At 39.3% G+C, this 25,601-nt stretch overlaps 1 protein-coding gene and 1 long non-coding RNA gene across 3 annotated transcripts in view; one reads left to right on the forward strand and one right to left on the reverse strand.

Moving 5' to 3' along the window:
• P3H2 (prolyl 3-hydroxylase 2) overlaps positions 1–1,830 on the reverse strand; it is a 165,425-nt gene extending 163,595 nt beyond the window's left edge. The window contains exon 1 of the mRNA XM_004038205.5: positions 775–1,830. Within this exon, the coding sequence (XP_004038253.3) occupies positions 775–1,254 (480 nt within the window). The 5' untranslated portion in view covers positions 1,255–1,830. The remainder of the gene's footprint in view (positions 1–774) is intronic.
• Positions 1,507–24,491, forward strand: LOC109026390 (uncharacterized). 2 transcript variants are annotated; one of them, XR_008677993.2, is made up of 3 exons: positions 1,507–1,612; positions 9,481–9,627; positions 23,850–24,491. It is a non-coding gene; the product is annotated as an uncharacterized lncRNA (long non-coding RNA). The 2 variants fall into 2 exon arrangements; XR_010133027.1 differs by lacking the exon at positions 23,850–24,491 and adding an exon at positions 9,839–10,226.
• Positions 24,492–25,601: the final 1,110 nt, after the last annotated feature.

Below are 25,601 nucleotides of genomic sequence, written 5' to 3' on the forward strand. Positions count from 1 at the left end.
CAATATGTCAATATGCACACTATACCTCCTGACGCTAACTTTAGGCAAGTTAGGCATACAAAAATAAAACTAGAAAGAGAGGACTGATGCCTAGTAACCCAGTCCAATGCATACCACCAGAAAACGTAAGCCCCCTATCAAAGGAGAAAAAGTCAACACTTAGGGTGGATACTTTGACTGAGACTGCCTCAAACAGCTTCGCCTCCTCCAAGCATACCTTCTCTTTAACCTTTGATCTTTACTTTTTTGTAGGTGAAGGGGAGAAGAGAGAGAAATTTGTTTTGGAACAGGTCTTTCAACTTCACTATTTTGAAGATTCTTTTAAACTTCAGAGAAAAGGTGCAGACTACAGTATAGGAAGGATAAGAGAGAGGAGACAGAAAAGAAATGGGAAGTGAGAAGGGAGAAGAGAAATGGGAAGTGAGAAGGGAGAAGAGAAATGGGAAGTGAGAAGGGAGAGCATTGTGCTAGCTTCGCTTTGTCAATGCCTCATGAATTAGTGCTGAATGGGTACTTTAAACATCACCTTATCAGGACAGTCCTCTTTTTGAGAGAGAAGCTGGCTCTGAGAAAGAGAGAAAAGACTTGTCCAAGTCAATCAATTGTTGCATACAGAGATAGGGCCACCAGATATCTGGATTCACAAACTGAGACACATATTTAAGGAGACCCAATTTGAAAGACTGAACAGAGATGACGGGGGCAGCAGGGAGGGCTCAAGAGAGCATATGAGAGCCGCAGGGGCTTTGGAGTGGAGGAGCGCTCTGTGGGTACCTTGATGTAGGCCCGCTGCAGGTAGTTGTAGGGCACTCTGCGCTGGAAGTCGCTGCGCACATCCTCGCTGACGCGGTGGCGGGATGCGGGGCCCCCGAGGCGCTGGGTCTCACAGCTGCGATAACAGCGCGCCCGCCCCAACAAGGAGCGGAAAAGGGGCAGCTCAGCGCCGGGGCCCTCGCCGGGGGGCGGGGGCGGGAGCGGGTGGCGCGCCCCGCAGTGGCCGGCACAGCGCGTGCGGATTTCCCGCAGGCGCCGGTGGCTGCGCAGCGCCGCTTCCAAGTCGCGCACCGCTCGCTCGTAGTCTCCGCTGTAGTAGGCGGCCGCGCCGCTGGCGTAGAGCAGGTCGAAGGGCTGCAGAGGCCCGGGCTCCAGCTCCAGCTCCAGCTCCCGGCGTGGGCTGTCCGGGGGGCCGCCCCACAGTGGCGGCGGCAGTAGCAGCGGCAGCAGCAGCAGCGGCGCCCAGATGCGCTCCCGCATCCTCCGCCTCAGAGAGGCGCGGGACGGTTACGCTCGAGAGGGCTTCGGGGCACCTCGCGTCCGGGTCCCCTCTCCCACCTTCCCTCGGGGAAGCGCGCCGACTCCGCCGCGATCTGGCTGCTCCGCGAGCCCCAGGTGACCGCCGGCGCTCCGCGTACTGAGAGGCGGAGGCCGTGCCTGGCCAGCCGCTCTTAAAGGGACGCCCACAGCTCACACGCTCCTCCTGCTGCCTGAGACTCCGAGAGCCGCTCTCCCAGGCTCCCCGCTGCAGCGGCGGGGCTGCCAGGGGCGGCACACTCCAGCGCCAGCCAGAGAGCTAGCGCCGCTTGAGGCCGGCCGGGGACGAGGCGCTTTACACGTGAGCTCCCTTCTGGTTGTACAAGTGGATAGTATTAGTCTTCTTTTTGGGAAATAAAGAAAATCCAGCTTAGCAAGGTTAGGGCCTTAATCATATTCTGGAATCTCTGTATGGCCTCGCAGTTTGCAGAGTGCTTCACCTTCTAATGAAGCCTGGAGCGCCATTTCAGACTGAATAAAACCATAGATGCCATGTGTACCTACGCAACAAATCTGCGCATTCTGCACATGTATCCCGGAACTGAAAGTTAAATAAATAAATAAATAAATAAATAAATAAATAAATAAATAAATAAATAGAAAAAAACCCATAGAGGCCCTGTAGGCCCAGATGCAGAGGTTTAAGAAGATAAGTGATTTGCCTAAATGCATAGAGCTGAGAAGTGGCAAAGAACGGATCCAACCCAGGGCCTTTAGAATCAAAGCTTACCGCTCCTTCTCTTGGGGAAGGTCTCTCCCTTACCTTTTCGTCCAACTTGCTGTGGATGTGTGTCCGGGCATTGGATCAGGGCGCTGGGCCAGGGGAAGAACAATATGTAGCCTGCCTTTCCTGTGCAGCCCGTGGTTTTACAGGGCCCAGAGAACCTTTGGAGGCAGGAGGAGCTGTACTCGCATTCTGGCTCCGTCCGTTTACCAGCTGTGTGACCTTGGCAACTGAGGGCCTCAGTTTCCTCATGTCTTAAACAGCCAGACGCCTAACACGTAAAATGCTATTCAGAAATAAATTCTTGCTGTGGGCCAGGTGCAGTGGCTCACCCCTGTAATCCCAGCACTTTGGGAGGCCAAGGCGGGTGGATCACCTGAGGTCAGGAGTTCGAGACCAGCCTGGCCACCATGGCAAAACCCCGTCTCTACTAAAAATACAAAAATTAGCTGGGCGTGGTGGCGCGTGCCTGCAGACCCAGCTACTCAGGAGGCTGAGGCAGGATAATTGCTTGAACCTGGGAGGTGAAGGTTGCAGTGAGCTGAGATCATGCAGCCTGGGTGACAGAGTGAGACTCCGTCTCAAAAAAAAAAAAAAAAAAAAAAACAAAGAAAAAGAAAAGAGAGGAGAGGAGGGGAGGGGACGGGACGGGAGGGGAGAGGGAAATTCTTATTCTAAGAGTTGAACAAAGAGGCAATTTAGTATATCCCTTACCTCAAGGAATTAAGCAATCTGCATCAATCTAGGAATGGGAAGGCTGACAGAAATGGTTGCCAGATTCCAAACGACTAGCTGGAGGCTTCCTGTTCCTCCGCTTCTCCTCTGTCACGAATACATTCTTAGCCAAGGTGTTCCCCTCTTTCGTGTTCCTTGGCTTCACACTCTCACAAGAATATTGGTTGGACCCTGGATCCCAGCCTGCCTCCTGGAGGCATTTCTGTGGTCTTCTAGTGCCTGTGAGAATCTCGTCAGTCTTTCAGCCCCTGCAATGGTGAGCAGAGGGACAGGCAATAGGAAAAAGACTCACGCATGTATCTAGTTGCTATGATTTTTCCGAAGAAGGCTTTTATGTGGAATCACCACTACGCTGAGGGGCTTGCCCGAGATTCATGCTGATTCCTTCATTCATTTTGTTAGGTTTGACCACTCAGGCCATGAACAGCCCTGGCTGTGTAATTCCAAGAGACACTGATGAATCATGCTCTTTTTTTTTTTTTCACACCAAACGTTACTAATTCGGCTCATATCACTGATGAAAAAGCTCCGGTTTGGAGCTGAATGTATATTGAATGCCTTGGATGGTCAGTGTTCCAGAATTAGCACATCAGTCATCTGCCCAGACTTTTTCTGTAGAGATTGTCTCTGTTTTCAGATAAAGATTTTGGAGTCTAGTCCAGGGTTATCAGTCCACTTGTGGAAGGTTTTGAAGCACATCAGGATAGGAACTCCTGCTGTGGGACTGACGGCAAAGTGCCAGGATACCTTGCTACATTCTATTTGTACATTTGGTGACATTTCTACATCATTTAATATATTTCAATTAACAATTTTTGATGCCTACTCTTAAAGTAAATATTCTAGGTGAAAGAGAAGATGAGTAAGTCAGGATTCTTATCTTTGGGAAGCTCACAGTACTGTATAGGAAACAAATTTGATATATATGATGTGTACAGCTATAATACAAGGTAGAATGTGGTACGTGTTAGATTAGATTGAAAGTGTTGGCCGGGCGCGGTGGCTCACACTTGTAATCCCAGCACTTTGGGAGGCCGAGGCAGGTGGATCACCTGAGCTGAGGAGTTGGAGACCAGCCTGGCCAACATGGTGAAATCCCGTCTCTACTGAAAATACAAAAATCAACTGGGCGTGGTAGCGGGCACATTTAATCCCAGCTACTCAGGAGGCTGAGGCAGGAGAATCACTTGAACCCAGGAGGCAGAGGTTGCAGTCAGCCGAGATCGTGCCATTGTACTCCAGCCTGAGCCACAGAGTGAGACTCTGTCTCAAAAAACAAAAAGAAAAAAAAAGAAGAAGAAAAAAGAAAAAAGAGCTCTGGGAACACAGAGGTTACAAAGATAGCTTCTGACTAGAAGGATCTAAAAAGACTTAGGGAAAGAATTGGCATTAGCACACAGTCAATAGCCTATAGACTGCAACCACATCCTACTGATTCCCAAATTGGCCAGGTTCTTTCAAGCCTTTTGCATGTCCTACTACCTTATTTCTTATATCTTACTACAAGTAGTAAGTAAGTAATATGCCTTGTATTACTACCTTACGTACAATCTCTGCCTGACTTGAGAGAAACTATTCATTGACAACTCAAATTTGCTTGAACATTAGAATCACCTAAGAAGTGTTGTCTGACTCCTGCTCTGAAAGATTCTGATTTATTGGTCTGGGATATGACCTGAGCGATGGGATTTTTAGAAGTTTCCCAGGTGATTATAATATGAAGCCAAGGTTGAGAACCACAGGTCTACAGCTAATGCCACAGCCCACAGAACAAGTCTATGAGTTGGGGTTCCAGGTGCTGTGTAGAATTCATGAGTAGGTAGGGTTTGCGGAATAGGTAGGGTTTTGTGTAATCCCCCAGATATTCTCTCCCAGGAAAGCCAATCTGATCTGCTTTTTAAGGCTGGATCAGGACAAAAAGTTCATGACCTTATGGTAATAAGAGCCATGCAGTGCCAAGAAGCTGATTCCAGGTCATGCTGTCCCAGTGGTACTTACTCAATGTTGGAACAGACAGTCATCCACGAGTCTCTTATACTCCTGAACTTCTCACAGAGTGTGCCAAGAATGTACTTTTTCCTTACATAATTAACTGACTTCCATCTCAGAGTTCCGGATTCACTAAACCTGGGGTGGAGCTTTCAAATTTGCATTTCTAACTTGTTCCTTGATGATGTGCTGGCCATACTTTATTATCTGATTTCTTAGGAACAACGGTTCTAAAACTTTGTTGTGTTGTGAAAAAGCTAGTAAGATCGCGGAGACCCTGGATTTTTGAACTAGAATCTAGTCTGGGCCTTTATATTTTTACTAGTTTCTCAGCAGATGCAGATACTAACCAAAGGTTAAGAATCACAGCTTCAGTTAGAGCAGCGGTTCTCAACTGAGAGTGATTGTACTCCCCAGAGGACATTTCACAATATCTGGAGGTATTTTTGGTTGTCGGATCTGGGGCGTGGTAGGTGGGAGCATTCATACTGTTGGCGTCTAGTGGATAGAACCAGGGATGGTGTTGACCATCCTGCAATACACAAGACAGCTACCTACAAGAAATAATTATTCAGTCTAATGTGTCAGTGGTGCCAAGCCTGAGGGATGTAGCATAGTTTGAGCACTGCGAGGCTCATCTAATTCCCTTAATTTAAAAATGAGGATACTTAGACCCACAGGTAGGCAGTAGCAGGAGTACAACGCTTAATTTGATATAGCAAAATATAAAACATATATGCTAGATGTCATGGCGCAGTGGGTGATAGTAGTTTTGTAAATTCTTTTTTAAAAAGAAAAAGAAAAAAGCACATGACAGTAAGAAAGAAAAATATGATTTGAGAAAAGATGACATTGGAAGATAAAATGTTGACATTTCTACTAAGATAGGTATGAACTGGGAGACTGGAATTTTGCTTTTCTTCCTATTCTTTACAAAATCAAAGAATAGCCAGAGCACAAGAGAATCCATCCAAAAACATTAAAAGAGATTCTGGGCGACAGAGCCCTTTTTATTATGTTTGGATTGAGTCTTAACAGAGCTTGAATTTCCTTTTGACTTCTGTTTACAAGTCAACAGCATAATTGCACCGTCTTGCTTTAGGGAACCATCAGCAAGTAGGAATTCAGAAGAGATTTTTAAGTGCTTCTTATTTTCTCCAAATCAGCTTAGTTTTTAAAAACCAATTTTTCTCCATTCTAGTAAATATTTTTGGAACAATAAAAGTGTACTCGGACTTCAGCAGTAGACTTAACACTTTCCAAGAGCAAATCTGATACTAGTTTATTTTGATCACCTGTAACCAGGGCTCTTGCTTGCCCCAAACACCTTTGATTCCTTTGAAATGAAAGGAATAATTCTCACTGTGCGACAACCCAACTCATTGTTCAGCTGCTGTTGATGCTGGTGACAAGGGAGTTGTTTTGGAGACAATTTTTTCTTACGCAAAAAAAATCATCTGAAGACTTTTTTTCCTCCAAATAAGTTAGTGTGAAAGGCAAGCCACCAACAATCTGTCAACGTAAGAGAGTGAGAGAGAAAGCCCTCCCTGGAGAAAGAGATTTTTCTTTTAGAAAAATTAATATTTAACTTACATTTAAAATCAAACAGGAGCTGCCACATTCCAGGACTGTCTGTTCCTTTCCAATTTCTTTAATAGCTCCATCCTTGTGCTTACCTTAATTCTCAGTTGAGCTTTAAAATTCCAAATCAAACAAAACATGCAAACACTGTCCTCACACTCATGTTGTGGAGACATTCTAACTTCATTCCTTGGAAGACTCACATTTAGTTGAACAACAACTACAAAGAAGTGAAAAAATAATGCTGGCCGGGCGCAGTGGCTCACACCTGTAATCCCAGCACTTTGGGAGGCCGAGGCGGGTGGATCGCCAGAAGTCAGGAGTTCGAGACCAGCCTGGCCAACATGATGAAACCCCGTCTCTACTAAAAATACAAAATTTAGCCAGGCGTGGCGGCCCCCGCCTGTAATCGCAGCTACTCCGGACGCTGAGGCAGAAGAATCATTTGAACCTGGGAGGCAGAGGTTGCAGTGAGCTGAGATCATGCCGCTGCACTCCAGCCTGGGTGAAAAGAGTGAAACTCCATCTCAAAATAAATAAATAAGTAAATAAATAAATAATAACGGTGCTAAGTATTCCGCAAATAATTGAAGCTAAAAACACAATTCAGATTGAAATCTAGATTATTGGGTATATCCTATGTGTTTAGCATTTTACCAATTATTTTCACAAACATTAAGTTATATAACCCTCAAGGGTCCCTTTGAGTAAGACATTTGTACTGTAATGTTACCGTTGAAATAATTGAGGCTTATAAAATAGAAATGACTTGCCTAATGCAATAGTTTGAAACTGACAGAGCCAGGACTAAAGCTTATTTAGTGCTTTTCTCACTGCTTCTCAGTGCTTCCTTCTAGGCCTAAAATACCTTCATAGCTTCTGTCAAAATTCTGCCTTGGTTCAACTTATACAGACCACGTTTCTGCTTTAATCACCAAATTTGTTTTATAAGCATCATTCAGCTAGAGTCCCAGACTCATAAAATTATTTTGCAAAATATATATAGACAAAGTGTGTTTGTGTGTGTGTGTGTGTGTGTGTAAAGCCATATGTATTGGACAGAAGCTGAATACAACTTTGAACTCAGCTTGTTAGACGATATAATGTGTATAGGAACACTCAAGACAAGAGAAGTAAATAGGACTTAATTCATTTCTACACAAGGGATGCCAGAACATTGTTCTTGGGTGCAAAGAAAAGCCTTATGCATCAGAAATTCTGGAAGAGAAGAATATTCTGTATGCATGGGATGATCTGTCATCCTGAGATAACCCTTATGCCCTCCCTGTCCCAAGACCCTCTTCGCATTTCCATCCCTGCACTCTTCCTCACAGGGCTCCCTGATATCACATTTCAGAAGCATCCCTGTTGCAAGCTCTAGGAACTGAGTCTGGCTCTGGTCATTCTGTAGTTCCAGGAGGCTTTGTCCCATGGCAAAGTAGACACCACTGTTCTCCTAGTGGCCTACTCTGACTTGGAACACTGGTTTAGCAACTGAACCCTTGTATTTTCCTGTTTAGGTATATTAGGGTTGATCATTAATGACTTATCTTTTCCCAACTTCAAACTTGGAATCACTTGAGATAATTACCCAAATATTACCTTTATTGATGAATAAGCAGTTTTGAAGAACATGGGTTTTAATCTTTGGTAAATGGTCTTTTTATTTCTTCAGCCAACCACACCCTCAAATCAAACTTACCTGCCTACTCCCAGGCCACGCTAGACAAGTATGAAGTATTACTGTAGAAATTTCCTCATTGAGATATTTAAGAAAAATGAGGGCTTCCTTCAACATTCTACTTAATCTCAATAATTATCGCCCTATTTCCTCTGAAATGGGTCCCTTGCCTTACTCCTTCTGGCTCTAACTGAAATTGTTCCTAAACCTCAGTCCCTTTCATAGCTGTTAGATATCAGTAATGCCACTAACCTGCCTGGACCAGCACCTAGCTCTTGCTATCAAACTCCCTGGGTAAGAGCTTCATCTCTCTGGTATGGCATCTTCCTGTCTCCCTTTAAAGCCACCCGAATACTGACTGCTTTGCTATTGGACATCTGCGTTTCATCCTGTTGCTTCTTGCCTATATACCCCTAAGTCTGGTCCAGTAAAATGTTCTGACCAGTTGCTAGGACCTTCCTTCTGGGTCTGGCCTGCCCTGCTTCTGACAGGGCCCCTGAGCTGACACAGTGCACTGAGGCGTGTTCTGGCTACAACAGAGCTATTGATGTGCTTATCTCTCTGGCCTCGGCTTCATGGGAAAAGGATGGAGACGCACACTTCAATTGTGAATCATGTCTTGTTCCCATTTTCAGAAAAACGTAGGCTGCTGCAGTTTTTACATTTTGTCGGGGATCTAGATGGAAAGCCAAATATAAAAAGTGCAGGAAGGAATACAAAGATATTAGTTGACTGATAGAAAATTTACATTAAGTTCCCTCCTAGCATTAAACTTTCATCTTTGTTCAGGTTCAACTCATACTAGTTGAGGATTCTAAACTGGAAACATTTTTTGTGATTTTATTTGAGCCCTGGGGTTTAGAGACAGGGAGAAATTAAGGGATACAATATTATACAAACTTTATGAATGAAGACATTTGTAAAGATATTTGTCTTTACTGCCTAATTTATGATTTTTTTGTGGATTTCAAAAAATATTTTAAGTCCACAGAAAAAAAAATAAGTTACGCAGTAAAGAGTTGAATCTGAATCCAGAGCTCACTTTACTGGAGATGTCTTCCTTCTCTTGTGAGGACCTCCAGACAGGAATTCCTTTGAGCGCCTGCAAACAGGAGGCTTTGTTCTAGTCAATTTCTTCAGACTTCTGGTAGCCTCCAAACTCATCATCTGATAGGATCACAGGGAAACTAAAAGAGCCAAATACTAGGACAATAAAGCCTCAGCCACTAAAACCCTCTGAATTCTACTCCTGGGTATCCACCACTCTAATGATTCCAGGCTGCTTTGCCCACACTTATCACCATTTCCCCACATCTACATTATGCATCATGTAACCTGTGGTATCCTGCATGCTGGCACCAAGTTTTCCCACCCAATCTTGCATCCCTGCTTCTCTGAATAGCATCTACATGTGCTTCCCCCAGGACTGCTAAGCCCCCTCTTCTGTTCTCTTCTTTAGTGCCTGATGGGTACTAGCAGCCCACCCCAGCCAGATGGAGGACAAGGCCTCTCCAAGTCTCAAGGAAATGCACAATCCTTCCTTACCTCTGGCCTCAGAAATCTCAGCATCTCATTGATTAGCAACCTCGTCTGTGGCAAATCTAAGGTAATTGCTTTGAAGGTAATAAGATGATGTAATATGTAATGTTTTTACTTTATATAAAGCATCAGTAGCTCACATTTTACGACTTGTAGTCACTAAGATGAACAACTCATATGATTTACTAGCAAGTATAGATTAAAAGGTAATTAAAGAGTCAACTTTATAAATATATACATATATGTTTTTTCTCCCATATATACATGGACAAAAAAAGGTTCAGAGGAAAAAGAACAGATTTCCGACCGAGCGCGGTGGCTCATGCCTGTAATCCCAGCACTTTGGGAGGCTGAGGTGGGCGGATCACCTGAGGTCAGGAGTTCGAGACCAGCCTGACCAACATGGAGAAACCCCGTCTCTACTAAAAATACAAAAAAAATTAGCCAGGCGTGGTGGCGCATGCCTGTAATCCCAGCTACTCGGGAGGCTGAGGCAGGAGAATTGCTCGAACCTGGGAGGTGGAGGTTGTGGTACCAGCCTGGGCAACAAGAGCAAAACTCCATCTCAAACAAACAAACAAACAAAAAAGAACAGATTTTGCTTTCTTCTTAATAAAGAAAAATGTCTTGAATTCACTCTGTAGAAATTTAAAACTGCTTGATGTTTTAGTGATCAAAATAAAATTATCAAAGCTAAAATACCAAATAGATATGTCACTAAGTTGATTATTTTGTTCCTCATGGTAATTTTAAAAAATACATTCAGGCTGGGTGCAGTGGCTCACGCCTGTAATCCCAGCACTTTGGGAGTCCAGGCAGGTGGATCACGAGCTCAGGAGTTTAAGACCAGCCTGGCCAATATGTTGAAACCCTGTCTCTACTAAAAATGCAAAAATTAGCCAGGCATGGTGGCGCGTGCCTGTAGTCCCAGCTATTCAGGAGGCTGAGGCAGGAGAATCACTTGAACCGGGGAGGCGGAAGTTGCAGTGAGCTGAGATCATGTCACTGCACTCCAGCCTGGGTGACAGAGCAAGACACCGTCTCAAAAAAAAAAAAAAACAAATGCATTCAGAGGAAAATATTGGCAGAACTCATAAAACTTGCCAATGTGACTTCTGGAGAAATCTTCACTCATCATACCTGAATATTTTATATTCTGTCTGACTTCACTACTCATCTTGGCTACCCTGAAGATAGATTCCAGCTTCCTGATTACCTCACCAGCCTGTCTATGGTTTCTTCAACCAGGCTGTCCCTACACCAGTCCAGTCCTGCTGTGTTTATTTCCAAATTACCTCTCGGTAGCAGTACCTGACCATATGCAGATTGCCCATATGGAAATGTATTTGAAGGGATAAACTAGTGATCATCATTCTCTTAACCTCTTGGAAAAAAGAGATCTATTTGATGTCAACACTGTGTCTATGTTCTAGCAAATAACATTTTGTCGAGTGAACAAAATAAATTTATATTTCAAAAGAGATATACACATAAAATTACCCTGGATAGGAAATTAGAACATCTTGGATCCGGTCTGTTTCTTCCGTTAACTAGGTCTGGTATCTTAGGCAAGTCCTTTTCTGGGCTTCTTTTACTCCCATCAGTAATGGAAAATGTGAAACTAGATCTCTGAGATGTCTCCTAGATCTCCATATTCTTTAATTCTTTCATTTAAAATATATACTTTTGTCACATTCCTAGAGATCCCCAAAGCATTGCTCCCCCTCTTCCTACATCTGTCTCTGGGATAAAGTTAAACTTTGGTTCCCAAGCAAATTTCGAAGCTCCCTCTGGGGTCATTAAAAGTCTCAGTTTACTCAGAGATTGTTGGTTTTGCCTAGAAATCTCGGCTGCACTCACCCAGTAGAGCAAGAGACTACTGTTATTGTTTTGAGCCAGCCCGTAGCATAGTAACAATTCTAGGCAATAGAGAGTTGATCCATATGCCCAGCTCCCTGGTGAACCTCCTTACTTCAGTCTGTCCAGCATGCGTGTTCGCCTTCTGTCTTTGGGCCTTTATCCATAGGAAAGAAGAAATATGAATATAATCCAGGACTGAGGGAAAATAATGACTAGAATTGCAGCTACTCTATTCTACCACTTCACATGATGAATAGAGAAGCTAAGACCCAGGTGCAATGATGAAGCTCACCTAAAATAATAACAAATGATTGGTTAAACCAATATCTTAACTCCTCTCTCCTGTTGGATTGAACCCCTTGTCACTCTGTTCCTTGGAGAAATTCGGAATGTAAGTAGTAAACTAACTGAGCCAGTTTACTTCTGAAGGAGGGAGACACTTTATATTTTAAAGTAAACTTATTTAACTCTAAACCAGTTTCAAACTTTCAATCACTACTTTTGAGGTACTATAAAAATATACCTATGTATGCTTAAAACCTTTTCGGGTTCAGAGGACTAGGACTAGCTTTAGATGACTCCTTACTTTCAATGATGCAAGTCGTATAAACAAAATATCCATTTTTGTTCCCACTTCAGTCCTAATATACCCATGAGAAAACATGAGTCACTAACTTGACATTCTACTCCTGGAAGACTGCCAGCCCTCAGGTTCTATCACATAAAATCAAATGATAGGTTGATTTGTTAAAATAAATATCAAATAAATTATAATTAATTTCCTTCAAAGTAGACACCTTGGTGTTACATACGCTGATCTCATTGATGATATCAATGCTTTGGGAAGGACTTGTGGAGAAATTTCTTATGTTATTTTATAAACAAAACTGATTGTTTTTCTTTTTTACCAAAGAAGAGTCTTTTTAAATTCATTTTCCATTTTGTTTTTCTTTTTTACCAAAGAAGAGTCTTTTTAAATTCATTTTCCAAAATCAACTCCAGGTGACATTTAGATGTTTCCTGAATTTGAGTAAACTTCAAAAGATAAAGAATTACCCTTATTAAAAATAATAGTAATTGAAGCCAATCTTCTAAATGTTCAGAGACCTTTCTTTTGATTAATGAATAATCATGTCATATATAATAATAATCACAGATTTTTAAAATATAATATTACTTTAATTTTTGTAGCCCTTGATCATTTTCAAAGCCCTTTCACATGTGTAAAATGATAGTGATACAGCTGTTGTCTCACCACCTGGTCTGGTCTTCTGGGCATTTCCTATATAAAGGCTTTGGGTTGTGTTGCAAAGCAGGAGAAATTCAAAATCTTGCTTGCCCCCTGGGACTGCCATTAGTAAACCAATGACAATCTGCTTACCTATACCCTAGGACTCTACACTTCAAAATAATGTACTCCTCACATTTCCATCATTATTGAAAACTTTAGCTAGTAGGAAAACTTTTATTAAAGCAATCCATTTATCTTTCTAGAGACATTCTCTGTACTCCAGAGTTTTCCCACACTTTGAGAAATAAACTTAATAATATGAATCCCAAATGTTGGGATATATGAAAGAGTTGCTATTAAAAATCTTTCTTTCTCTATTTTTTCCTTACTTCATTCCTGATATATTCACTAGAAAACAATTACTGAACTCTGCATCTGAAAGACTGCCAGACCTCAGATTGTTACACAAAATTTGAAATTCTCCAGGGATCTGCTTCTCTATTATTGCAAGATAACAGAAAAGAACAGTTAAAAATAGGAGTTTACCCTTGTATTACACTTGCTACCCCATGTTCATTGGCGAAACTTATGACCCTTCTCTTGGAAGATTATGCTGTAATTGACTAAGGCTTTCTGATAAGGGCATTAAAATTCAGAGATAAAATTTTTATTTATTCACTTTTTTTCAGTGACATTCCTTGTAAGAGGACCTCTGATGTGACATTTTAAGAATAGAACGATGTGGCCAGATTATGTATTTATTCAAAATCTCTGTTTTTTTCTCCATGATTAGAGATTAAAACTCAGATTTTCCTGATAATGAAACAGACTATGACCTCAGGATATGCTTTATCTCAAATCTCACAATGAATCTAGGACTAAATCAGCAAATGAGGCTCAGTGACTAGCTTTCCAGTAGTGGTTAGGCAAATCACATGGTCTCCTACTATCATACTTGTCCAAACTTCCTACTACCTTCCTTTTTCCCTACAACCACACAGTGACCTACTATTCCAAAAGAAAGTTGAAGAGCTCATGATGAGCAAGGAAATTATACAGAGATAATCTTGGATGCTCAAGCTCATTGGATGCTCCAGGCTGAGAGAATCTTTTAAGTTCCTCTAGTCCAGATTCCTGATTCAGGTGAAGACGCTGAAGCCTAGATTAGAAAGTGATTTACATACAATGTTATAGTGATTGGTGGCCGAACTAGAAAAACGTCACGTTTTTGTAGATAGAGCTCTTTTTTTTTTTTTTTAAGAATGACCATGTCAAGATTGAGATTTAAAACTCTTCCTTGCTGATTTAACGAAAATCGTAGTTAAACTGCATATGGGATCCTTAGATGTTCTTTAGAGTCTCCGAGGCTTTTTGGAAACCCTGCTCCCACTTCGGCCAGAGCGCTCTGATTTTATTTGCATATAATGTATTAGAAAACTAATAAATACTGCTACTTCACGCTTTGAAAAACCTTAGCTTCAGAAAAGCCACACGTACAGCCAACACACCCCATAAACTCCAGGCAGGATCTGTGAAGAAGACATTATTGAGGACAAAGAAAATATGCAAGATTTATGAAGGGCTCAAGGTTGAAAACATCAATATTGTTCAACTGCACAAGAGTTTAGAAGTTGTGTAATGCCCAACCTTGTTTTTACTAACCCTGTTTTTAGACTCTCCCTTTTCCTTTAATCACCTAGCCTTGTTTCCACCTGAATTGACTCTCCCTTAGCTAAGAGAGCCAGACTGACTCTATCTTGGCTCTTTCACTGGCAGCCCCTTCCTCAAGGACTTAACTTGTGCAAGCTGACTCCCAGCACATCCAAGAATGCAATTAACTGATAAGATACTGTGGCGAGCAGTATCCGCAATTCTCAGGATTTTGTCTGATTGAAACGGCCAAAGCCCCGGATCTATCACCTTGTAATAGTCTTAAAGCCCCTGCACCTGGAACTGTTTATTTTCCTGTAACCATTCATCCTTTTAACTTTTTGCCTACTTTATTTCTGTAAAATTGTTTTAACTAGACCCCCCCCTCCCCTTTCCAAACCAAAGTATAAAAGAAAATCTAGCCCCTTCTTCTAGGGGCCAAGAGAATTTTGAGTGTTAGCCGTCTCTCGGTCGCCGGCTAATAAAGGACTCTTAATTCGTCTCAAAGTGTGACGTTTTTCTAACTCGCTCGGGTACAACAGTTGCTTTTGGTTTTACTTTCCATTGCATTTGTGGTGTGTTTTTCTCCATTTCCATGGAGAAGAATATTCTCATTTACTTCTAGGTATTAGGTCAAGATGACCAAGCAAACAAATCAAGCAATTGTGATCCAGCAGCAGAGTATGAAGATGGATCTAAACACAATGAGGATTCAATGAGGGATCAGGGATAGACTCTGAACAATAGTGTTAAATCCAAGAGGCAAGTTGAAGAAACTTGAAAGACAGAGACAGAACCACTGGTCAATCAAACAAATTAGTACTGGAACACTAGAGAAATGAGAAGGTGTCTTTATTGTGGGCCCCTCCCCTTAATCTCATCTATTCTTTTTTAGTCTTTCCCATATCATTAAATCTCTCAACATACACCTAGTTGCTCAAACAACAACAAAAAACCTTAAAATTATTGTTGAGATCTATTTTTCCTCATCTCAATAGCTAATCCCTCAGCCTTGTCCACTGAAAATTTTAAAAATATCTCACTAAACTAATTTCTTTCTTTCTAATGTAGGCCACTACTCCACAACAACCAACCAATATCTCTCACTTGGTAAACTGCAATAGCTTCTTACCACTCTCCCAGCTTCTATTCTTGTCCCCTGAAACTTTTTCTCCATACAACAAACAAAAAAGCTCTATTAATAAAAATATCCTGGAACTAATAGATAATTATAGTCGTTTGCAGGATCCAAAGTTAGTATTCAAAAGTCAGTTTCTTTTCTATATACTAGCAATGAGCAAGTGGACTTTAAAAATAAAATGTCATTTACATTAGCAGTCCCTAAAATGAAATACTTAGGTATAAATCTAACAAAATATGTACAAAATCTATATGAGAAAAACTACAAAACTCTGTTGAAAGAAATCAAAGAAGAACTAAATAGGTAGAGTGATGGTCTGTGTTCATGGATAAGAAGAATCAATAGTGCCAAATGTCAGTTCTTCCCATTTTGATCTACAAACTTAAAGCAATCCCAATAAAACTTCCAGCAGGTTGTTTTGTGAATATTGACAAACTGATTTAAAAGTTTATATAAATAGACAAAAGACCCAGGATAGCCAACAAAATATTAAAGGAGAAGAACAAAGTTGGAGAACTACCACTAACCAACATCAATACTTACTATACAGGTACAGTAATCAAGACTGTGTGGTTCTGGTAAAAGAATAGACAAATAAATACATGGAACAGAATAGAGAGCCCAGAAACAGACCTATATAAATATAGTCAATTCATCTTTGACAGTGGAGCAAAGGCAGTACAATGGAGAAAAGATTCTTTTCAACAAATGGTGCTAGAACGACTGGACAATCATATGCAAAAGGTAGTAACGAATCTAGACACAGACTTTACAGCCTTCACAAAAGTTAACTCAAAACGGATTACAGACCTAAATGTAAAATGCAGAACTATTAAACTTTAAGAAGATAACATAACAGAAAATCCAAATGACCTTGAGTTTAGTGATAACTTTTTCAATACAATACCAACAGTACAATTAATGAGGAAAAAGAATTAATAAACTTAACTTTATTAAGATTTAACTTTTCTGCTCTGTGAAAGGCACTTTCAAGATAATAAAAAAAGAAGCCACATTGGGAGAAAATACTTTCAAAAGACTTATCTTGTGAAGAATTTTTATCCAAAATGTGCCAAAAAAAAAAAAAAAAAAAACCCTTAATGGCCGGGCACATTGGTTCATGCCTATCATCCCAGCACTTTGGGAGAGCAAGGTGGGAGGATCACCTGAGGTCAGGAGTTCAAGACCAGCCTGGCCAACATGGTGAAACCCTGTCTCTACTAAAAATACAAAAATTAACCAGGCGTGGTGGGGCATGCCTGAAATCCCAGCTACTCGGGAGGCTGAGGCAGGAGAATCACTTGAACCCAGGGGCTGGAAGTTGCAGAAAGCTGAGATCATATCACTGCACTCCAGCCTGGGTGATAGAGCAAGATCCATCTAAAAAAAAAAAAAAAAAAAAAAACCTAAACTAAAAAAGCTTAAAATTCAGCAACAAGAAAAAAAAATAACAGTGATTAAAAAATGTCCAAAGACCTTGACAGACATCTCACCAAAGAAGTGATAAAGATAGAAAATAAGTATATGGAAAGATACTCCATGTCTTATGTCATCAAGGAAATCCAAATTCGAATAATGAGATACCACTACACACCCAATAGAATGGCAAAAACCCAGAACACTGACAATACTAAATAGTGGCAAAGAAGTGGAGCAACAGGAACACTCATTCATTGCTAGGAGGAGTGCAAAATTGTACAGCTGCTTTGGACAAAATTTGGCAATTTATGACAGAACTAAACATACCCTTATCATGGGACTCAACATTTTGTGTTTCTTGATATCAACCCAAAAAAGCTGAAATATTATTGTCCACACAGAAACCTGTACACACATATTGATAGCAGTTTTATTTATAATTGCCAAAGTAACCAAGATGTTCTTCAGTAGGTGAACAGGTAAATAAACTGTGGTATATCCAAACAATGAAATATTATTTGGTGCAAAAATAAAAAAGTTATAAAGTCACAGAAAATAGAAGCTTAAATGCATCTCGTTCATTGAAAGAAACCAATCTGAAAAGGATACTTACAGTATGATTCCAACTATGTGAAACTCTGGAAAAATTAAAACTATGGAAACAGCACAACAACCAGTAGTTGCCAAGGGTTAGGGGGAACTCAGAGTTTTTAAGGCAGTGAAATTACTCTATGATACTATAATGGTGAACAGGTGTCATTATACATTTGTCTGAACATAGTCTATACAGCATCAATAGCGAACTTAAATGTAAACTATGGACTTTGGATGATAACAATGTGTCAATGTAGGTCCATCAATTGTAACAAATGTGGCACTTCCGTAGGAGATGTTGATCATGGGGAGGCTATGCATGTGTGAGGGCAGGGAGTATTTGGGAAATCTTCATATCCTCCTCTCAATTTTGTTGTGAATCTAACCTAAAAATAAAATGAAATTTAAAAATGTAGTATACTAGAACAGAAAAGATACAGAAAGCCTACAGTTTTACAGGATTAATATGGCAAAACATTCAAAATCGTTAACTTATTTGAAAAATGTTGTCTTAAATAATAGTTGTTAGATATTGCCAAAATATAATGTGAATAAAACAAAAAGACACTATGTGAAAATAATTAGATAGTATTATGTACATACTTTTACATTAAAGGCAGTTAGAATCAAAAATATCTTCTCTTTGGTAGAATTTGTCATGAACTTATCAAAAACCTCAGCATCAGTTAACTGATCACTTTCTTACTTAAAAATATAGTTTATAGAGAAGAGTCAATTGAAGTCATCAATAATTTCAAATTAATTAATTAAAAAAAGGTTGGAAGAACATTACCAGTAATTTTATAAAGTTAAAAATACAAAGCCCTTGTGATGATATTTGCACGACCCGGTAAACTTATTTTAAAATATTTAATTGTACACTTAAAGTGGGTGAACTTTACGGTATGTAAATTACACCTCAATAAATCTATTAAACATTAAAAATAAAAGAAACCACTTTGAAAAACAAAATATATTCTAGGAAACAAACTTAGTAATGTAATAGTAGAAGTAAAATAAGAAGACATTAAAATTTAGGAAAATGTATTAAAAATAATTCTTCTATTGTTTCTTCATAATATTTAATAAACAATTTAAATAATTATATTTTAATAGATATGAATATATGTTATTTTGCCTTTAAGAGGTTACTTTTTAAAAATAATATTTGAATTAACTACTGTTATTGGTTTATGAGGAAACCATTTGCTATGATCAATTGAAATTAAAAAAATTTACATATGAATATGATTATGTCATTGTCCAGCTTAATATTCTTCAATGATTTTTCACTGCACTTGAGCTAAAATATGAAATCTTCCATTTTTCTACAAGATCATGTGTGATCTACCCAATGTTAAACTCATCCTACTTACTACTCTATTTCTATTGGACAACTCTCTTTTTTTTTTTTTTTTGAGATGGAGTCTCACTCTGTCACCCAGGCTGGAGTGCAGTGACGTGATCTTGGGTCACTGCAAACTCCGCCTCCTGGGTTCAAGTGATTTTCCTGCCTCAGCCTCCCGAGTAGCTGGGACTACAGGCACCCGTCACCACGCCTGGCTAATTTTTTTGTATTTTTAGTAGAGACAGGGTTTCATCGTTTTAGCCAGGATGGTCTCGAACTCCTGACCTCATGATACGCCTGCCTTGGCCTCCCAAAGTGCTGGAGTTACAGGTGTGAGCCACCATGCCCGGCCAGGCAACTTGCCTTTTTTTAAACTTGCCCAAATCTTTCCCATCTCAGATCCTTTCTATATTCTCATTTTTTGGAAATTTCCCCTTATCCTTCAGGTATCAAGGTAATTGTTACTTTCTCAAAGAGATTTTTCTGGCTCTCTTTATTCTCAATCCCTCTCATGGTCTATTATGCATTATACTGTCATTTGCCTTCATGGCACTGACCACTACGTGTGTGTGTGTGTGTGTGTGTGTGTGTGTGTGTGTGTGTGTGTGTGTGTGTGTATCTTTCTCCTCGAATACTTTGTAAGCTCCATGAATGTAAAAATCACATATTTTGTTCACCGCTGTGTATCTAGCAACTAGAGTCGTTTTTAACATAAATCAATATTGTCAACTGACTAATTAATTTAAAAAAGATGAATAAATAAGTAAAGAATAAAATAAGTAAAGAAAATAAAGAAGTAAAGAGAAAAGTAACAAATACTCAGCTGATATACAGCCTAAAAAACGCAGGAAAAGCTTCCTTTTTAACCTCCATGCCCGATGCAACTTCTGTCAATTTGTTTTCATTATCCCCTGGGAGAACAATAGAAAAAACTCAAGTCCATTTATTTGACATCTCCTCACATATTTGAAAATAACACTTTATTAGTAAGATTCTTAATAATTGAATTAATTTACTATATATCTCTTATGTGTCTGTTATGTGCAAGTGACTTACTTAATTCAGTGGAGAATTCATCAGATAACACACCCTTTCCTCAAAGAAGACAATCTAGGGGACATAGAAACAAATACAATTCGAAGAGAAAGGTGGCTTGTGTTATAAGAGACTTCAAAAGAACATATTATACTAATTCTAGCTTAGTGGCCAGAAAATTCGTGGAAGAGGTAATATTTGAGCTGAACTATATAGGACAGGTGAGATTTCAATAGAATGAAGTTAGGGGAGAAAAAACAGCATTCCAGAGAAAGAAAAAGTATGACATGATGCACATGTGTAGAAATATAGGACACAGTTGAGAAACAGAAAGGAGCCCAGTTTTCCCACAACGTGTGTCATGAGAAGCAGTAAGACATAGCCTGAAAGGAGGGATGAAAGCAATTTTTTGAAGCCAATGATTCCCGAGGTTTAGGCTCTATTTATAGAGAATGGTAATCTGTTAAAGTTCTTTTGCACAAGGTAGTAGCACATTTACAAGATTAAACTGGGACATATACATCAATTATATTAAGTAGGTACTCTGGACCCCTTGACCAGGAGCTTTCAGTAAGATGGTTACTGCAATTGTCTTGGAAAATAGTACTATAAACCCAAATTAGGATGTGGTGTAGGTGATGGAGAGAAGAGCAAAGTTAGACCTTGGTTGTGATAAATGAGACGTGTTCTATATTCTGTGAGATTTCTCTGGTATAACTGAGCCTCGATTGCCTACAGTATTAACATGTTCCATAATACAACGTTCACCAGCTTCCTTCCATTCTCTCTCTCATTTCACCACTTTCCTTACAGTTTTTCCTGGGATCACCTTCCAAATATGCTGCTTGCAGTTATATACGTGATTCAGGGATATTAGCGCAAGTAGCACTTGATTCTGAAAACAGCAACAACAAAAACTAACCTCAGTCAAATAACATTAATAGTAACAAATACAAAAATAAGAACAACTTGAGGGTGGAGGTTGGAAGGAGAGGATTAGCAATGATTTTTGACATTTTGAGCAGAATTGGAATTTTTATTATTACCCATACTTAGCTGAATCAAATCAACATAAAACATAAAGTATAATTTGAGTTCATAAGATACACAAATATGTAAATGATGAATTGTAAGGATTTTACATATGTAAATATTGTACATCTCTGTTTTCACATTTTTAATTTAACAGTATTTTTCTATCAAACTGATAATAAATCAAAGCAGATGAAGGCTGTGGTTCACACACATACCAATATAGCCCAAAATTGAATTCCAAAGATCCTCTGAAATAGCTCTACTTGTAATAGGGAAAGCTGAAGTATAAATTGCTCCCTTTTATTAAACATATACCAAATAAAATCTCAATAGAATCGAAGTTAAATATAAAATCTGTAGTTATAAAGGGATAGGTAAAAATGAAAGTCACTACTTGATCTGTAAGTGGTGAAATAACTTCCGAACATAAAAGCAAATGAATAAATTACAAAATAAGAGACTTAAATACTTAGCTACATAGATAAATTTCAAATATTAAAATTAAATATAAATAATGAACTTTGAAAGTGTTAAAACACATATTATACAGTATTATTATCATTTATATAAAGAATTCTGACAAATTAGTAAGATAAATGCTTCAACTGTGATAGAAAAAAAGGCATAATAGGGTTTCTGAATGAAAAATATAAATGAATGTTAAACGTTAAAATGTTTAAATATTCCTATTTTAGCTTGTTAAATTGGTAAAATCTAAAAATAATACTGGCTGAAAATTCTATGAATCATCATTCTCATCTGGTCTGGGAAGGAGTATAAATTGGTATGGATTCACAATCCCTCATCCACACTTCCAAAGTTCAAAGATTTTTTCATAGCTCATTTGCCACTAAACACTGACTTGAATTCATATCATGCTGTTCACAGTTTGTATTGCTTCTACTTTATGAGACTATCAATACATTTTGCAAAGGAAAGCATTTCCCTAGACTCCAAATAGGATGTTACTTAATAGAGGTTAAAGGCAACACGTTACCTCTAAAACCCAAAAGTTGGAGATCCTCAGGACCTTAATCTAAGAAAAAATAGTAGCATATAGAAATACTTATAAATAATGATGTTGCTGAGTGTTACACATAATAGTAAAAAACTGAAAATAATCCATTCATCAATAAGAGAGTGTAAGACAACAATGGTATCAATGAATGCTACAACATCATAGTAAAAACACACTTTCAAAAAAATTTGATGACATGAGCCAGAATTGAGGTAATAGCAAAACACCTATGCATACATGAAACAATAATCCCAACTACATATTTATAGAAAAAAGTATTTGAAGAAAAAGATTATCTTTGGGAAGTAGAATTATGAGTTGTTTTGATTTTTTTAAAAACTTAACTCTTGTGTTCCATAAATCTTCCACAAATTACATACTACTCCAAAAAGAAAAAAAAAAATCCTATTTATATTTAAATTTTGAAATGTTTTCACTTATTTGAGCTCAGAATGAGCTCTAAAAAATAGAGCACAAGCTCAGAAATTTGGACTAATATTTGCATGGTTCAGACTCTCAGACTTGATGAAATTAAAGGCCATATGGTACCCTTTGTAATTAAAATAAAATATTTCTCTTTTCTTTATAATTTCAACTTTTACTTTAGATTCAGGGGGTACACATGCAGGTTTGTTACCTGAGTATATTGCATGATGCTGAGGTTTGGGGTATGATTGATCCCATCACCCATAGTACCTAATAGTTCATTTTTCAACGCTTGCTCCGTTACTCCCTTCTCCTTCTAGTTGTCCACTATTGTTGCCATCTTTATGTCCACGAATACTCAATGTTCAGCTCCCACTTATAAATGATAACATACAGTATATGATTTTTCATTCCTTCGTTAATTCACTTAGGATAATGGCCTCCGCCTACATCCATGTTGATGCAAAGAACATAATTTTGTTCTTTTTTATGGCTGCATAGTATTCCATAGTATATATGTACTACATTTTCTTTATTCAATTCGCTGTTGATGGGCACCTAGGTTGATTCCATGTCTTTGCTATTGTGAATAGTGCTGCAACGAACACACAAGTTCATGTGTCTTTTTGGTAAAATAATTTGTTTTCTTTTGGGTATATACCTAGCAATGGGATTGCTGGATTAAATGTTAATTCTGAGTTCTTTCAGAAATCTTCAAACTGCTTTCCACAGTGGCTGAGCTAATTTATATTCGCATCAAGAGTATATAAGCATTCCCATTTCCCCACAGCCTCGCCAGCATCTGTTTTTTTGTGTTTTTTTTTTTTTTTTGAGACGGAGTCTCGCTCTGTCGTCCAGGCTGGAGTGCAGTGGCACAATCTTGGCTCACTGCAAGCTCTGCCTCCCGGGTTCGTGCCATTCTCCTGCCTCAGCCTCCTGAATAGCTGGGACTACAGGCGCCCACCACCAAGCCCATTTAATTTTTTTTTGTATTTTTAGTAGAGACAGGGTTTCACCATGTGAGCCAGGATGGTCTCCATCTCCTGACCTCGTGATCTGCCCGTCTCGGCCGCCCAAAGTGCTGGGATTACAGGTGTGAGCTGCCGCACCCGGCCCAGCATCTGTTGTTATTGACTGTTTAATAATAGTCATTCTGACTGTGAGACAGTATCTCATTGTGGCTTTGATTTGTGAGAAAATACTTTTCATTTACCAATTGTTGACTCAGGGTGTTTGTTATTCTTTGTTATTTATCATAAGGGAATATATAAAGAGCTTGAACATAGTTTAAACCTCAAGATTAAAAGTTATAATATGTTAGAATATTATTACATAATGTTTATGTAACATTTTTTGCAGTTTGTATACCACTAGAATGTCTATTTTCTAATTCTTTATGTGTGTATATGTGTTTCTGGGTATATAAAAATGTAGTTTAAAAAACACAAACACATACAAAGAATAATACATTTCTGAGTTCTCACACCCAGTATTAGTATCTATTAACATTCTGCTATTTTTTTTTTTTAAAGGAACACCTTCTACTTAAAATTGAAGTCTTCTGGGCTGGGTGTGGTGGCTCATTCCTGTAATCCCAGCACTTTGGGAGGCCAAGGAGTGCGGATCACGAAGTCAGGAGTTCCAGACCAGCCTGGCCAACATAGTGGAACCCTGTCTCTACTAAAAATACAAAAATTAGCCGGGTGTGGTGGCACATGCCTGTAGTCCCAGCTACTCGGGAGGCTGAGGTGGGAGAATCGCTTGAACCTGGGAGGCGGAGGTTGCAGTGAGCCGAGACCACACCATTGCACTCCAGCCTGGGTGACAGAGTGAGACTCTGTTTCAAAAAAAAAAAAAAAAAATTGAAGTCTTCTGCGACTTACTTCCACCTTTCACATTCACACAAATATCTCACATGTATGTATATATGTATACACACGTATATCTCTATGAACAATATATAGTATTCTTTTATATTGTGTGTGTGTGAAGGGTATTTTAAATTCTATGTAACTTTTATTGTATATATTGTTTTTCCCCTTATTTTTGAATATTATACTCTTTTATCCATGTTGGGAAGAAACACACACACACACATACATTAGTCATTTATTGTGTAAACTACAAAACTTTCTTGTCATTTGTTCTTTGAAATAACCCTCCCACACTCACTTTACAGATAGAATATTAAGTGAGTCACCAGGATTTGTAAAAGACACTTAACTAGAATTGTTGTAAACTTAGTTAGGTGTCTGATATTCTTTCTTTCACTCGCGTCTGTGTGAAGAGACCACCAAACAGGGTTTGTGTGAGCAACAAGGCTGTTTATTTCACCTGGGGGCAGGTGGGCTGAGTCCAAAAAGAGAGTCAGTGAAGGGACACAGGGGTGGGGCCGTTTTATAGGATTTGAGTAAGTAGTGGGAAATTACAGTCAAAGGGGGTTGTTCTCTGGCTGGCAGGGGTGGGGGTCACAGGGTGCTCAGTGGGGGAGCTTTTGAGCCAGGAGAAGGAATTTCATAAGGTAACATCATCAGTTAAGGCAGGAACAGGCCATTTTCACTTCTTTTGTCATTCTTCAGTTACTTCAGGCCATGTGGATGTATACGTGCAGGCTTGGGCCCAGAGACCTGACATTTTCTTTTTCTTTTTCTTTTTTTTTTTTTTTAGATAGAAAAGTCAGGTTTACAGAAACATGGAAATACATCATTGATTATCAATTTTTGTTGTACTGGAGAACATTTGGAGATTTGTATATTTTTGAGGGATGAGTTAGAAATGATGGCTTTAGTGTTTACTAGCATAATTTGCATGTGAAACTTCTGACATAAATGAAACATAACTGCATATATGTCTCCTGTCAGGCCTCTGAGCCCAAGCTAAGCCATCATATCCCCTGTGACCTGCACGTACACATCCAGATGGCCGGTTCCTGCCTTAACTGATGACATTCTACCGCAAAAGAAGTGAAAATGGCCTGTTCCTGCCTTAACTGATGACATTGTCTTGTGAAATTCCTTCTCCTGGCTCATCCTGGCTCAAAAGCTCCCCCACTGAGTACCTTGTGATCCCCACTCCTGCCCACCAGAAAACAACCCCCTTTGACGGTAATTTTCCTTTATCTACCCAAATCCTATAAAACGGCCCCACCCCATCTCCCTTTGCTGACTCTCTTTTCGGACTCAGTCTGCCTGCACCCCGGTGATTAAAAGCTTTATTGCTTACACAAAGCCTGTTTGGTTGTCTCTTCACACAGACATGCATGAAATTTGGTGCCGTGACTCGGA

The sequence above is a fragment of the Gorilla gorilla genome, chromosome 2 (assembly GCF_029281585.2).
Source record: "Gorilla gorilla gorilla isolate KB3781 chromosome 2, NHGRI_mGorGor1-v2.1_pri, whole genome shotgun sequence".
Taxonomy (NCBI): domain Eukaryota; kingdom Metazoa; phylum Chordata; class Mammalia; order Primates; family Hominidae; genus Gorilla; species Gorilla gorilla.